This window comes from Taudactylus pleione, unplaced genomic scaffold (genome assembly GCF_031769625.1).
Source record: "Taudactylus pleione unplaced genomic scaffold, aTauple2 ptg000102l, whole genome shotgun sequence".
Taxonomy (NCBI): domain Eukaryota; kingdom Metazoa; phylum Chordata; class Amphibia; order Anura; family Myobatrachidae; genus Taudactylus; species Taudactylus pleione.
Genome location: NW_028284504.1, coordinates 4,260,428 through 4,277,224, shown reverse-complemented (window position 1 = coordinate 4,277,224; position 16,797 = coordinate 4,260,428). Strand labels below are relative to the sequence as shown.

Sequence of the window (16,797 nt, the reverse complement as noted above, 5' to 3'; positions counted from 1 at the left end):
GCAGGCTTTGGTGTTTAAAAGTGTAAATAAACATCCAAGGAGAAGGTAAGTATGAAGTGTGATTGTGTGTAATAAAGGGTTTAAACATTCGGTGTGTGTGTCCTGTCATTTCTGTAATATTTTCTTTACAGAGAAACTATAGGTGCCAGTGGGTCCTTAATGTCCGGCCATGCTGGCACTTGTGGTTCTCCAAGTGCCTGCATGCCAAGGCAGACTTGCTGGGATCTGTAGTTCCATTGTAAATCTTTTAACCACAACCCTTGCACCCACCGCCACGAGGGGTGCGAGGAAGAGTCCAGGGCTGGTTGATCCTCGGGAGGGGAGACCCCATTTTATTTTTGAGGTTCCCACTTTCCATGGATTTCCAGCCCTGGGCTGACCACTCTGGGGCTGTTTTCACAGACCGGGCTTAGAGGTCTGGGGCTGTTTATGCTTTTGGAGGGGGGAGACGCCATGCCATTAAAAAAAAATTAACCCTTTATTTAAATACTAAGGGCCTCATTCAGTAGTGCATGCAGGTGATAAATCGGGAAGCTATGCAGGCGCCAGACTTGTACTGCGCATGTGCAGTACGGGTCTGTGTTGTCGCACGCAGGGCAACAGCAGACTGTCAGTGATGCCATTTGGGGCCGGGGGGCGGCAACGGCCTCCATTTCTCAAAACGAACGTGTGTCGCTGCCGTTGGAGGGGGTTGGGGGGGAGAGGCCGGGATTGACGGACTGAGATTTCCTGGCCTTTTTCTCTCATCTGCGATGGGCAGCCTGCGTGACTCCATGGTCACTCAGCCGGCCAGGAATCACCCAGATGATCCAATGCTGTGTCCGTGAACACAGCTTGGATCTTTAATGCATGTTGAAGGCATGACGCTTATTGCTGCAAGGGCGTAATTGCAAAGCTGCTTGCGTGAGGCTTTGCAATTCCATCCATTACTGACTCACCCTCTAAGTCCAGCGATTTACTTTAGAAGTCAAACATGACTCCTTGTCAATTTGTCTGTAGAATGAGGTGTACCTTCAAGGTCATTGTCACATAATTTTCTTCAGTTGTTATTGCTTAAAGATAAATACTTTTCTTGCACCTAATAGAAAATGTGGTTATTGGTCATGCTCTGTAATTGCCAAAACTTTTCACAAACATTTGTTAACAGTGTATTTATTACTGTTTAGTCATAGAGTTTGGAATCTCTGGAAATCTCATTGGAAGGGTACGTAATTATAAGCAGCTTGGCATCTGTATGAGTTGCCCTGTGCTGCAATCACCGGAAACTGGTCACTGCTAAAGTGTCCCGGAAATAATGATTTAGTTATTACTGCGAGGAATGAACTGAGGGCCTGATTCAGAGCCGGACGCTATTTGCACTCGCTCGTTCAGAAAAAGGGGCCGGCTATTTAAATTGAGCGCTCGCTCTTTGCGGTCTGTTGACGCCTCTATGTCTGAGCGAGCGAATGAAACATGTGCTTGCTAATTTGTAAAGACGCCCCCTGGCCATTCGCTTCCTACGTCATCTCCGCTATTTATTAGATTAATCGAGTACATCGAAAGGCGTCTGAACTGCTCGCAGTGCTTGTGGTTGGATTTTCCTACCGCAATCATGCGAACAGTTCAGACTAAGAGACAACCAAGTGACGTGGCCGATGACGCTGCTTTGTTAATTATGCACACCCTTAAAACGCCCGTTTTGACCGTTTGGCACGCCTGCGTTCGGATCTCCACTCCCCGTTTTCAAGCACCTTCCCCTGTTACCACCCACAAACGCCTCATCCTGTCACTCAAATTAGCAGGCACTCGCTATTTTGCGAGCACACGATTTCCGACCGCACTGACTGGTTGGCGCATGTGCATTATGACCCATACGCATGCGCAGATGTGCGAACATCGCTCGGAGCGAATGAGCGGCCGCTTACGAGCGGCTCTGAATCAGGCCCTGAATTTGTTTCCGTAAGCTGGAAGGGCCAAAACTAGCTATTAGTGAGGACAAGAGGATCTGATTCAGACCCGCTCGCGAGCGCTGAGCGCTCGCAAGTTGGTCGATGGTTCCCTAGTGCGCATGCGCACGACGGAGGGAGCTCCGTCGTGCGCATGCGCGAGACCCGCATTGCGACAGCCAAGCTGTCGCTATGGGTCTCGCACCAAAGGGGGCATGCTGTCGATGGTGAGTGACAGCACGCCCCCCTTTGGTGGGCGTGCCGGGGGCGTTGCTGCCCAGACGGAGGCGTTCCCATGGGAACGCCTACCGTCTGGGGCCGGCCCCACTGACATCACTAGTGATGTCAGTGGGAGTGCTTTTGGCTCTGATAGAGCCAAAAGCACTCCAGGGCTTGCGGCAGCGAGACCCTACCACAGGGTCTCATCGCAAGCCCGATGGTCGCGATGGTCTTGACCATCGCGACCATCTTTTTGGCCGCTCGCATAAGCTGTGGGTGGTCACCCACAGCTATGCGAGCGGCCAGGAGGCCGCTCCATTTTTAGGTAGGAGGGCCTGATTCAGAGCGAGCGCTCTGGTCAGAGCGTCCGGCTCTGAATCAGGCCCAGAATCAGCATTCCACATATTGAATAATAGATTACTATTTTTGTCCAACTTTCCAGGGAATGTAGTGCAGGGCAATGCAGGACAAGTGGACTATGAGATCCAAGGAAAACAGACTAATAAACAACTCACTGCTAATGTAAACAGAGATTAAGACCAATTCAGAACTGTGTATATAAATTAGCCAAATTGGTACAGAAAGCTTAATGTCAACTTTAAACATTGTTCCAAAATTGTGATCATTAAACAGATGAAGTGATAAATTATTGGCACTTATATAAAGTTTTGGCAATATTAACATATGATTTGTTTTGTTCCCCCACAATATGATTTCTAAATAGAATGCAGCTCATTATTGTATCCTGCATGTCTGCCATTGCTGTACTGTAGAAAGCACTTGGCTAATGGGTAACGCTCGCCATGTTCAGCTGGGAAACAGTGACACCTCCAGGCTATACTGGAAAATAAAAAATATTCCCAGCAGCAGATTTGGTAGCTGCTCAGTGATGCTTCATATACTGTAGTAATGCTGCTACCCTTAATTTCAGAATTATAGCTTTACAGCATATACTGTATACTTTTCAACTGAACAAACTAACATTTTACAATATTATTCATAGAAATTCCTATTTTCCATGCTGTTGTCTATGTGGATGTTAAATATTTTTTTCTGAACTGTAACCTAGTACCCACTGAGCCATCCTACTTCTTTTATTGTACACTTGTGTTTAGATGTTATTATTTCACAATGCTGGCTCTCACGATAAGCTGTATTTCATGTGCCACCCTGTGCTAACATTATAAGAATGCTTGAACCAGGTTGGGTATAAAAAATGATTAGGATTGCCCGGCTCCTTCTCATTATGCAGTCTGAAACCAGAAAACTGATTAAAATATTAAAGGTGCTCACAAAGTGAAACCATCACCTACTCCAGGGATGGGGAACCTCAGGCCCTGGGGCCGTATTTAAGGCCCCCAGAATCATTTGATCTGGCCCTCGGAGCTTTTTTCTCCTAGCCTCATCTGGCTAGCAGGGTGCCTAGAATGGCACCCTGCAGCCAGAATCTATGCAGCAATGCCGCGTGGAGAGTCCTTAGGACGCTTCAGACAGTCACACTGCTGCCCTTACACCTCCCCAGAGTATCCTGGGGATGCTCTGGGCATTGCTGTAATCACCGGCGATTGTGGCCCTGTCCCGTGTGACATCACATGGAGGGGGCGTGGCCTGCACCAGGTCCGCAAATAATGTTATAAATATCAAAATGGCCCTCGGCAGGAAAAAGGTTCCCCACCTCTGACCTACTCTGAGTCCCAGAAAATGAGAAAGGAATTACACCCAATTTCCACTCTCAGGGGAGATGCCTTTGCCAAGGAGAAGTGCACTAATGTTTTTGGAGAGACGGGATAGTCCGAAAATGTGCACTGTACAAAAGTGTCAACGTCACATAAAGTACAATCACTTACCACTTATAAATCATCCCTTTATATATAATACTTTTCAGTTTTTCTCCTAAAATACTTTTATGACTCTCATTTATGACTGAAATGAATCATTAAAGTAAGGCATTTTGGTGTCTGAAACTTTTTATTACAATGAGCAGAGAGCAACCTACAAACACACTTCTCTGACAAAGTGCACTTAGGTTGTGAAATGTGGCCCGGCCACCACCGTTAAAAGTGCAAAACTCAGTCATTTAGCAGAGTGGACATGAACAGTTTACTCCATACAGCAAGAAATGTCCCTATAAATGGGCCTCTCCACCTTGTATTTCATTTTAATAATCTTACTCTATATATACTGATCTGCCAAACTAGGTCCAGCGCTACTGCCCAACACTTTTTTTGGCCTGTCAAACACTGCATGTTGCCCACTGTGTACCCATCATCTTATAACTACTTACTTTGTGATGTCACTAGCCCGTAGTGTATTCTTAGGCTTGGCGTAGGTAATTGGCCCACTTTAAAAGAGACCACCCCCAAAGAAGTGCAATATTACTGCTGTGTTTTCTTTTAATTATTTATGTTTTCTCAGCAAGTTTCTGCCTATTTTTCTCTTATTTCAACAGAGAGGTCAAAAATGAAGCCGGGTTTCCTGAATTCAACCACTGATTCAGACCTCATGAGATACAGAACTATCAGCCAGATACCACAGTTTACTCTCAACTTTGTGGAGTTCAATTTAGAAAAGCATCGGTCTGCTTCCACCACGGAGATTGAGATAGTGGCCCCCAGCAATGCCTTTGAGAGAACGCAGAATGTTACTGAGAAAGTGACCCAGGTAATAATATTTAATTCTAATAGAACATAATGCCTATGACCATTGCACTTAAGGGCTAGTCCTACCATAAATAATAATCTTACAAATGACTGTCAGGAAACATAGAGGGTAAGTCTTGGTGCACCAAATTGTGACTATATTTACTACACTCATGCCTATTACTATCAAGATATTAGCTGGGTGCTCTGCATTCGCCTAAGAGCATTTACCATACTTACACCTATTACTATCAGGATACACGGGGTAAGTATTAGCTGGGTGCTCTGCATTCTCTTGATAGCATTTACCATACTTACACCTATTACTATCAGGATACACGGGATAAGTATTAGCTGGGTGCTCTGCATTCTCCTGATAGCATTTACCATACTTACACCTATTACTATCAGGATACACGGGATAAGTATTAGCTGGGTGCTCTGCATTCTCCTGATAGCATTTGCCATACTTACACCTATTACTATCAGGATACACGGGGTAAGTATTAGCTGGGTGCTCTGCATTCTCCTGATAGCATTTACCATACTTACACCTATTACTATCAGGACATGCAGGGAGTAAGTATTAGCTGGGTGCTCTGCATTCTCCTGATAGCATTTACCATACTTACACCTATAACTATCAGGATACATGGGGTAAGTATTAGCTGGGTGCTCTGCATTCTCCTGATAGCATTTACCATACTTACACCTATTACTATCAGGATACACGGGATAAGTATTAGCTGGGTGCTCTGCATTCTCCTGATAGTATTTACCATACTTACACCTATTACTATCAGGATACACGGGATAAGTATTAGCTGGGTGCTCTGCATTCTCCTGATAGTATTTACCATACTTACACCTATTACTATCAGGATACACGGGATAAGTATTAGCTGGGTGCTCTGCATTCTCCTGATAGCATTTATCATACTTACACCTATTACTATCAGGATAGACGGGGTAAGGAGGATTAGCTGGGAGCTCTGCATTCTCCTGATAGTATGTACCACACTTACACCTATTACTATCAGGACATGCAGGGAGTAAGTATTAGCTGGGTGCTCAACATTATCCTGATAGCAATTATTATACTTACACCTATTACTATCAGGATACACATCGTAAGTATTAGCTCGGTGCTCTGCATTCTCCTGGAAGCATTTACCATCCTTAGACCTAATGCTATCAAGACACACAAGGGGTACTGGGCAGCTTGGTGGTGTAGTGCTTATTATAAATGCCTCACAACAATGTCATGAGTTCAATTCCTGGTCATGACCCATAGTGTGGAGTTTGCATGTTCTCACCAAATTAACACTGGTGTGTGTGTTTGTGTGTGCACACTTGTATGTTCGTGAATTTAGCTTGTAAGCTGGGACAGGGATTATGCATGACATATATACTCTGTATAGAACGCCGTAATTTGGTAGTGCCATATAAAAAATGATAATAATAAGAATGAGCTGGGTGTTCTGTGTTCTCATGACAGCATTTACTATACTTCTAATTATTACTACCAGGATACACAATGGATAACTATGAGCTGGGTGCTCACCATACTCATGGACAGGCTGGCAACTTTTAGCCTGGTTAGCAAATGCAATCAAGTGTCCCCGACTTTTCTACAAGCGCAATTCAAATGGCAATATGGAAGTGGCAAAAAAAGTGCATGCGTGGTTAATCTAATGGGAATGCGGTTTAACTGTGTAATGAAACATATGAAAAATCATTATGTCTATGAACTATAATCAGATACATCATATACCAGCCCTGTCTGACAATTAGAGACTATCCTAGTGAATTATATAAAATATAGGAAGCAATACACAATAACCACTTTACAGCAGCTTCACCCCCTTCAATGTCCATCTCACAGCACTCCTCCTTTCAATGTCTACCTCACAGCCAGGGGCGGCCCCAGGTCTACTTGCACCCTGTGTGAGAAATTTTGGAGCACCCCATCCACCTATATCCATAATTAATACTTTTATTACTTTAATTTTTTATTTAGCAGAGGAGAAGAGAGAGAGGTTGCAGCCAGCTGGGGGGCATGTGACCCTGCAGGAGGTGCTGGCTGTGGTTGAAGAGGGGCCCCCTTGCCGAGAGTACCCATGTTGATGGAAGTACCCCTGCAGCTACTGCTTATGGCATTAGTCCCTTTGGTGCTGATGATGCTGTCAGTACAACTGTTGGTGCTGATACTGGTAATACATATTAATCAGCCCCCATGCAGCAGACCTGCACGACAACCAGCAGGCAAAGCAGGTAGTAGCAGTGCAGCCAAGCTGTGGCCTATTTGGATGGTGGGGGTTGCACAGATCCACATTGAAGGTGAAGATCGCCAGGCGACTATAGTGGGGCAGCCATCACTGTCAGAGACGCTGTCTTGCAGGGGTACATAGAGCGGAGGGTGGGCAGCTGCTGGCAGTGGCGCTGGGTGGCCTCTTGGGATTCCAAGCACATGGTGGGAGAGGTATAGTAGTGATGCTGTACTGTCTGCTCCGAGAGAGACAGTACCGGTTTGCAGGGAAAACACTGCACTGCCCGGGATTCACTGCACCCTCATGTAGTAGCGCCCCCCACCCCCCCCCCCATTCTTTGCCGGAATGGTCTTTGAGCCTGCCCTGGTCACAGCACATCACTCACCTTCAGTGTCCACCTCACAGCTTGCCCCCTTCAATAACCACCTCACAGCACTCCCCCCCTGCAGTAACCACCTCACAGCACCAACTCCCCAAACCCTCCACCATTGTCCCCTACAATGTTCACCCAATAGAACTCCCTCCGGCCCATTTAATGCCCACTTCACAGCATTCCCCCACCTTCAATGTCCACCGTGTAGCACTCTCCCCGGCCACTTCAAGTTCAATGTCCACCTCGCAGCACTTCCGCACTGGAGTAGATTTGTAGAAGTCTGTTTAATAAGCATGAAATTTGACAAAGATGTGTTTGAATTTAGTAAGTAGGCGATATGTGAGGTGATCTTTAACAGCTACTGTAAAATGTTATTTTTTCCATGACTTTGAAATGGAGACAAGAAGCCGTCCATTCTTGTTTCCCAAATCTGTAATATTTGTGTTTGGTAAATTCCATATCCTGCCTAGCTTGAGTCAGTAATTTACCAAAAGTTGCCACATGTGCTTATAAGTCCACAACGCTTCATCGGTCAGCCTGGTCACATAGAGCTTGATTCTGAGTTGGAAATATCTGCACATATGGATGCTTCTTGCGGATTTCAGCTTACTGCGCATGTGCCACTGAAAGTAATTAGCAACTGTGCATGTACAGGAAGTCATATGCTTACTGATGGAGCTCGCTACTGCATTTCCTCCTTACTAGATTATCATACCTCCCAACATGACCCTCTCCAGGAGGGACACAATGCTCTGGTCCTGGACTTGCCTGGTAATTTATGATTGGTGGCGGCTTCAGAGGTGGGGCTGCAGTACAGTCCAAAATTCAAATAGGGGAGTCACACCAACTGCCAGTGAGTCCCAGCCAGTGATGTTGGGCAGCGTGTGAAATAACAGTTGGTGTGGCTCCCCTTTTTGAATTTTGAACTGCACTGCAGCCCACCTCTTACCAGGGAAGTCCAGGACCAGAGCATTGTGGCACTCCTGGAGAGGGTCATGTTGGGAGGTATGGATTATTCTTTCCTGATCTTGTAGTACCACATGATACGTAGCAACAGCTCTTGATCAAGTGGCATCAGCTGTTCTTGAAGACAAGACTGACATATCCAAATCTTCCCCAAGATACAACCTGCTGAATTCCTTTCCTGCATTCTATGCATTTGTACCTACAAACACTCCCACTGTCAGTTGGAGAACTACCAGGAAAAGTCCTAGGGGTTTATTTGCAAAGCAGCGGCATGTGAAAGCTACCGCTTCTTGGTGTGTTTAAGCAGAAAATTTGAAAGGGCAGTGCTGCAATAGGAAGCTGCCACTTAGTAATTAAACCCTCTAAGCTTCCTGCTCTATTTACCATTAGTTTTGGAAAACTAATAAGGAGCTTTGGTTTTCAGTATCTCCTCTGTGCCAATGGTACAAAACTTTTCCTATACCTCTGGTGTTGCATCTAGTGTCAGGAGCCATGATTGAGGGTGTTGCATAGCAACGTACTGCTAGTCCAGGTTGTAGGTGATGTCACTGGTTTTCTGGTGGACTAGGCAGTGTGATTAGCCTCTCCTCTCCCCTTCTCTTTCTCTGGGGCTCTTCAGGTGTTTTTAATGATATTGAGCCCAGGGGCTGGTCTGCAGCTCCTCTTCTCATTGATGGATGGCAGTATAAATAACAATCTTGCATCACATCAGTGCTTGTTATATGGACTGTGCTGAGCCTGCTGTGTTGCATCGGTTTGTTTCTGAACAACTGTGTCCTGACTATTCTGATTGCTGAAACCCAGCCACTTTTCTGTTTCTGGACCTTACCTCTGCCTAACACATTTCTGATATTTCTGGTACACCATTCATTGAACCTCCATTGGTTTCCTGTCCAATTATTATCAGTCACTTTTGATCCCTTCCCTGCGGGGGCCCTTGGTGACCACCTGACCCATGTTAGACTCTGTGCCTCCGGGCTAAGTATTGCAAAGCTGAATTGAGTCCAACAGGGACTCCTCATCACTGGTGAGCGCATAACATCAGGATCTTTCACCATCTGTGTTGGACTGAATATCTTTCTGCCATTTCATGTTGGATGCACTCTTGAGGCCTGAAACTCAGTTTTTTTTGTGATATCCAGAACTGAAAGGTCCTTTCCACATGCTTATTGCATAAATTTACTATCGCCCATATGTATGAAAGGCTTAACACAGTTTTTCGCATGTATTATTATTTTTATTTATTTTCTCAAAAGACTCCCAGAATCATTTATATCTAGTTGATCAATAGTGAAAAATGTGGGTCTAGAATTCTTTTTTTTTCTTTTTTATATATTATTTCAACTACTTGGTCCTCAAAATCTGTTTAAAATGTTGAAATAATTATATAAGAAATATTTTTCTGCTAAAAATGTATAGGCTTCCCTGAATATGCAATTAAAAATGTTTGCAAAGGCAAATATAAGTAAAAAAAATACAATAACAAATTATTTTATCATTATCTAGTTTTTGTACTTATTTTTCTAATATAAAATAAAAAAAAATATCCAAAAATAAGTACATACACGTGTGTGTTTTTATATATATTTGTTTTTTAGAAGAATCATTTGCTGGGGAGCTAGCTATTTTGAACACCACTGCAGCCTATTCTTTCTCTCTCGCACTCTCTCTCTCTCTCTCTCTTGCCCCACCCTTGTTCTTTCTCTCTCTTCTTCCCATACTCTAATTTGCCCCATTCAGTCTCTCTCTCTTTCCCCATTATCTCGTTGTTGTCCCCCAGTTCTCTTTTTTCACTCTCTCTGGCCCCTCACTTCTTTCTCTTCCCCCTTTGTCTCTTTTTTCCCCCCGCCTTGGTTTTTTCTTTACCCCAATCCCTCTAACCCATTCTTTCTCTTGCACCTAAATCTCTCTTCTGACATCAGTTCCCTCTCTCTTCTTAGCACTGTCTCCCTCCTTGTTATCTCTAGCTCTCCTCCCCCATTGTCTGTGTACCCAAAGTTCTCTCTTCATCTCCCATTATGTCTCTCCTACCCCCATTCTGTCTCTCTTCCCCAGTTGGACCCCTCTGTTTCTCCTACCTGATTGTCTCTGTTCACCACAGAGATTTGTATCGCCATTGTGCTCCTGGTCTTGCTGATTGGTGCTGCGTTCTTACTCTGCTTCTCAGCTGTGGGACTGTACAACTCTCTGGTCTATTGGCTGAGTTCTAGTGTGAGAACAGATGTGGGATGTTGTAGGGTCAGATCCATTGGCCGCATGGTGTTGTGGGGGTGGTTGTACAGGCCATAGTGTGATATGGTGACAGAGTTGCGGGCTGAGGGGTATTGTGGTGGTAGTGTCCTGGGACAGGTATTGTGAGTGCAGTGTTGCAGACCATGGGGAAATGTGGAGTCACATTGTGGTGGACATAGGGTCTGCTGGACATGAGGGCAGTCATAGAATTGGACGGATGTGAGGACGGACATAGAGTTAGATGAACGTGAGGGCAGCCAGGTGATTGTATTTGTATGTGTGCTGGGACTGTTCACACCCATCTTCTGATTGCAGCTCATCACCCCTGCTCTGTCTCATCATGACCCCTCTCCGCACTGTCCTGTCCCCCCACCTTGAACTCATGTACTCAATCCTGCTGCCCCACACCCTACATACTTGCCTGTTCCCAAGAACTACATTCTCTCTTGCTACAGTATGTTCTGTGTCATCTTCATCGCAGGCTTGGCTGTTTAGATCGTGAGAAGATCTGGGGATCGGATTAGTGTATGGTCCTTTCTGCTTCTGGACATCTTATATAATGCTGGTTGAGTGAAGAAAGGGAGAGATAATATTGTGTGGTACAGTTGAATGTGGAACTCAGTGGTAAGTAATTATATACTGCATACCAAAATATGGACTTTCAATTGCAAATCAATATAGTAAACAGCAATGGAAGTAACCTTGGTCACGTTTCACTAATTGTGGGAGAGAAATAATTCCCCACCAGTGGTGTTTTTACAAAACAAGTTTTTAATCCATGCAATACAATACACAATACCCTGCTGTGTAACTATGTTGATATGAGATTGAAAGTCTACATTTGGGTATGTAGTATATACAGTCAGGTGCATAAATATTGGGACATTGACAGAATTTTCATATTTTGGCCTCTATTCACCACCACAATGGTTTTGAAATGAAACAAACAAGATGTGCTTTAACTGCAGACTTTCAGATTTAATTTGAGGGTAATTACATCCAAATCAGGTGAACGGTGTAGGAATTACAACCGTTTCTATATGTGTCTCCCACTTTTTAAGGGGCCAAAAGTAATGGGACTATCAACTCAAAAGCTATTTCATGGACAGGTGTGGGTTATTCCCTCGTTAGTTCATTATCAATTAAGCAGGTAAAAGGTCTGGAGTTGATTCTAGGTGTGACATTTGCATTTGGAATCAGTTGCTGTTGACTCTCAATATGAGATCCAAAGAGCTGTCACTATCAGTGAAGCAAGCCATCATGAGGCTGAAAAATCAAAACAAACCCATCAGAGAGATAGCAAAAACATTAGGTGTGGCCAAATCAACTGTTTGTAACATTCTTAAAAAGAAAGAATGCACCGGAGAGCTCAGCAACACCAAAAGACCCGGAAGACCATGGAAAACAACTGTGGTGGATGACAGAACAATTATTTCCCTGGTGAAGAAAAACCCCTTCACAACAGTTGGCCAAATCAAGAACACTCTCCAGGAGGTAGGTGTATATGTTTCAAAGTCAACAATCAAGAGAAGACTTCACAAGAGTGAATATAGAGGGTTCACCACAAGATGTAAACCATTGGTGAGCCACAAAAACAGGAAGACCAGATTAGAGTTTGCCAAACAACATCTAAAAAAGCCATTACAGTTCTGGAACAACATCCTATGGACAGATGAGACAAAGATTAACTTGTACCAGAGTGATGGGAAGAAAAGAGCATGGAGAAGGAAAGGAACTGCTCATGATCCAAAACATACCACCTCATCAGTGAAGCATGGTGGTGGTAGTGTCATGGCGTCGGCATGTATGGCTGCCAATGGAACTGGTTCCCTTGTATTTATTGATGAAGTGACTGCTGACAAAAGCAGCAGAATGAATTCTAAAGTGTTTCTGGCAATATTATATGCTCATATTCAGTCAAATGCTTCAGAACTCATTGGACGGCGCTTCACAGTGCAGATGGACAATGACCCGAAGCATACTGCAAAAGCAACCAAAGAGTTTTTTAAGGCTAAATGTGGAATGTTATGCAATGGCCAAATCAATCCCCTGACCTGAATCCGATTGAGCATGCATTTCACTTGATGAAGACAAAACTGAAGGGAAAATGCCCCAAGAACAAGCTGGAACTGAAGACATTTGCAGTAGAGGCCTGGCAGAGCATCACCAGGGATGAAACCCAGCGTCTGGTGATGTCTATGCGTTCCAGACTTCAGGCTGTAATTGCCTGCAAAGGATTTGCAACAAAGTATTAAAAAGTGAAAGTTAGATTTAGGATTGTTTAGTTTGTCCCATTACTTTTGGTCCCTTAAAAAGTGGGAGGCACATATAGAAACCGTTATAATTCCTACACCGTTCACCTGATTTGGATGTAATTACCCTCAAATTAAATATGAAAGTCTGCAGTTAAAGCACATCTTGTTTGTTTCATTTCAAAGCCATTGTGGTGAATAGAGGCCCAAATATGAAATTTCTGTCAATGTCCCAATATTTATGCACCTGACTGTAGTTACTTACCATTGAGTAAAGAATGCTTCAATAGGATTATTCCTTTTGTTGTCTGGATTTTTTTATAATATATTTTTTTACTCATTTTAGACTTGACACTATCAAAATCTGTTTGTAAGGGATACGTACTGTGTGTAGTTTATGGATTATCATTGTTTTGTCACCCACAAAGAATACATTCAACATTCAGACGTATCTCAATCTGTGTTGATGTTATTGTTACATTGTGTGCATTCTTGTGATGAGTCTTGTACGTCTTCCAATAATTCTTCAAACAAGTCTTCTAAAATGTGAGGTGTGGTGTTTGTGTTGAAATTTTATATTAAAGAAATTAAATATTTAATAAACATATTGTTTATTCATTATATTTGCACATAACATAGACAGATACATCAGGATGCGGTCATCATGTTGACATTTACAAAGATGCAAAACCATAATGTTGACATACCAATGCCGACAGTCATGATAACAGCATAATTGAAAATTTCAACATTGGACATGTCGTCAACTGCTGAATTTCAACATTTTTACAATGTTGATTTCTGATGTCAACATACACAGAATGATGACTTAAAGTTAATCCACCAAATTAAATGTTAGTGTTAGCCACAAGGGTGGTGTTAGAGTGAAGATACAGATTGGGAAAGTTTGGGTTAAGAACCAGTGGGATGGATAATGATAGATTATATGGGAAGTGGTAGGATTAGTGACTACAGGAAGCATTAGGGTTAGGCTGTAGTAAAGAGGAGTTAGTGTTGGGCAATAGGGGGAGGTAAGGTTAGGCTGTGGGGGATGGTCTGTCTTAGGCAAAGTGGGTTGGGTAAGGTTGAGCAGTGTGTGTAGGCTTAGCATAATTGCTAAATAGTGATAGTGTTCGCTACTGGTTCCTCGGAATCTGTCACTTCTCTTGCTTAATTATCACCAATGTCTGAAGTGGTTTGAACATGAGATTTACTACTGTTTTTGAATCGCATCTACTCAAGCATTCCCTGTTAAGTTAATAATATTTATTTTTGTATTTGATTAAGTGAGTTAGAAATACCAATCAAAATATTAACGATCAACCAAAATTGTTATAAAAAAACTCCTTGGTTTTTTTTAATGTCAGAGTGTCATTGAATTACTACTACGCCTTAATACAATTTTAGGAATCAACTAGGGTAAAATCTAAAATTTTATTAATTTCAGACATTGTGGGATTATTATTATTATTATTATTATTATTATTTGGTACAGTCGAATGTGATATTTTCTAAACGATCTGTTGCCATAAATGCTTGTAGTCTTGATGAATTTTTATATTGAGTTTCCATCAACCTTATTAAACGTTAAAATTGGATTAAAGGTTAAATTAAAATTAAATGTAAAATAAAGATTCCTGTTTTGTTTGGAAGTACAATTTTTTTGTAGTTAATAAAGCAATAAATACTTTTTTTAATAAATCTTGATTATCATGTTATGATTTATTATTAAAGTTAGTACTCACAAAAATATTTTATTTCATTTACTTTCACTAAACACAGATTAAGGGCTTTCATGTGTTTTCAGGTATTCTGTACCAACAGCATGATTTGTATGTTAATCAGTTGAAACGTTAAAAGAAAAAAAAATTGGATTTAATATTATATTTTTTATAAGTGTGCAACAAAGTACGCATGTGCATTGTGTGAAATGGGGTATCATGCTACAAAGGTAAAAGTCTGAAAGGTATATAAACGGAGCGAGAGAGAAGAGGTAAAAAAAAGAGCATAACAGAGGGAGTAAGAGAGAGGAAAAGAAAGGGAAGGATATGTAGAAAAAAATTTTAATTCTAAACTTGCAAAATCATTAAAAAATTATCTTTAATAATGAAAATTATTACAAACCTATAGCTTTTTTCTATTATTTGTTGTGCACTCATGTATTTTGTCTGGATTCCCATCATTGTTTGCTTATTTGGTAATATTTGGTCGGCATGAACATCTGTTAATAGATATTAATATATAGAATATATTAAACTAATAAAACATACCAGTTGCCTGTTTATTAGTATTTAGCTTTTGGCAGTCACAGTTTAGTTTAATGTAAATAACATACATAAATATAGATACTGGGACTAAATTATATGTTTATAGCCATACCATTATTAACATCATGACGTGAACAACTAACCATAATTAAGTAATTTTACAGCTATTTTTATTTACTGCTACAGAAAACACTTTCATATGTACCTTTAGTATATACAGAATTTATTGGACTTAATTATATATTTAAGACTTTATTATAATAAACTAGAGTGTATTACAGCCTGGTGCAGATAGAGAAAAGTAATTGCTGTGACAAACTTTGAAACACAGAGTAAAATAACAAAATATAAAAAAAAAAACTTTTACAGCTTAAACTTTATCAATAATGGGTCTCATTCATATTATTACTATTTCAAGTTTTAAATAAACAGTACTATTAATTATTATTTAGTAGAAACAGAGGGAATTAAAAGCTATATCAATATATGAAAAAATGGGCACTACACCAGAGTTAAAATTATTCACTGCTACAAATCACAACAAAATGCATAATTATATTAGACAGGGGACAATACTCCAATACTTTTTTTTAACAAATATTAGGCCTCAAAATCATTCTTGTTTATTAAAAGAATTTAAAAAATTATATATCCTATTTACCTTGTGTACAAGTTCCCATTACATTCTTTGTGGCAGCAAGGCTTGAGCATACAAATGACTCTGAGGCTATATTAAGAATTAAAAGAAAAATTATATTGATAGTAACCATTAATATAAAATTTGAAACAGTTGGAACAAAAATCAAGGCTAACCTGTCAGGAACCAGGCTGTCGGATCACAGCGGAGGGTCCGGACAGTCGCGCTCTGCCTGACTAGGTCCTGGTATACTGTTCTCCGTAGATCTTCTCTCCACAGTAGTAAGTGGCGTCTGCCGCACGGAGGTTGCTAACACTGACAGGGAGTTTAACACTCAACTCTGCTATTATCCATGCTGGCTTCTCCTGACTATGGGTGCGGCCATCTTGGCTTAGTCACCTGATTCTGCATCTGCCAATCCTGCTTTCCTCTCTTGGGTCAGCTGTGAGTAATTGCCCAATCAATACTAAGCCCTGGTTATATAAATCCTTCCTGGACACTCAGTCAGTGCCTGTGCAATGTCTCTTATGGTTTTGTTTTTGGCTACTGTTGTATCTACATTTGTTCCTGAACTGGAGTGCTGTTCCTGTCGTTTCATACTGTGCTTGGTTCAGTACTCTATCAAGCATCCAAGCCATCGTTTAACTGAATATAGCTCAGTATTTTGCTCTAAGAACATGTGTTATTATAACTTCGCTGAGTCTGCTCAGCAGTTTTGTTTCAAGAATTCCAGCTGGATATTAACCGTGGTTTACCCAGAGTTCCTGCATCAAGAGTTCAGTATTAAAGTACAGAAAGTTACTCAGTATTTGAACATGGTCTCCTGCATCTGTCTAGCTGAGGATTACATAGAAACATAGATGGCAGATAAGAACCACTTGGCCCATCTAGTCTGCCCCATTTCATGTATCTTTAAGGCAACTTCAACCATATCTGCTCCTTATGTTTCTCTTAAGGATATTCTTATACCTATCCCAAGCGTGTTTAAATTGTTCCACCGTTTTACCACATCTGATG

At 41.7% G+C, this 16,797-nt stretch overlaps 1 protein-coding gene across 1 annotated transcript in view; it reads left to right on the top strand.

The window, feature by feature from the left end:
• KCNH6 (potassium voltage-gated channel subfamily H member 6) overlaps positions 1-16,797 on the top strand; it is a 290,292-nt gene that overhangs the window by 179,477 nt on the left and 94,018 nt on the right. The window contains exon 4 of the mRNA XM_088470748.1: positions 4,594-4,805. Within this exon, the coding sequence (XP_088326874.1) occupies positions 4,594-4,805 (212 nt within the window). The remainder of the gene's footprint in view (positions 1-4,593; positions 4,806-16,797) is intronic.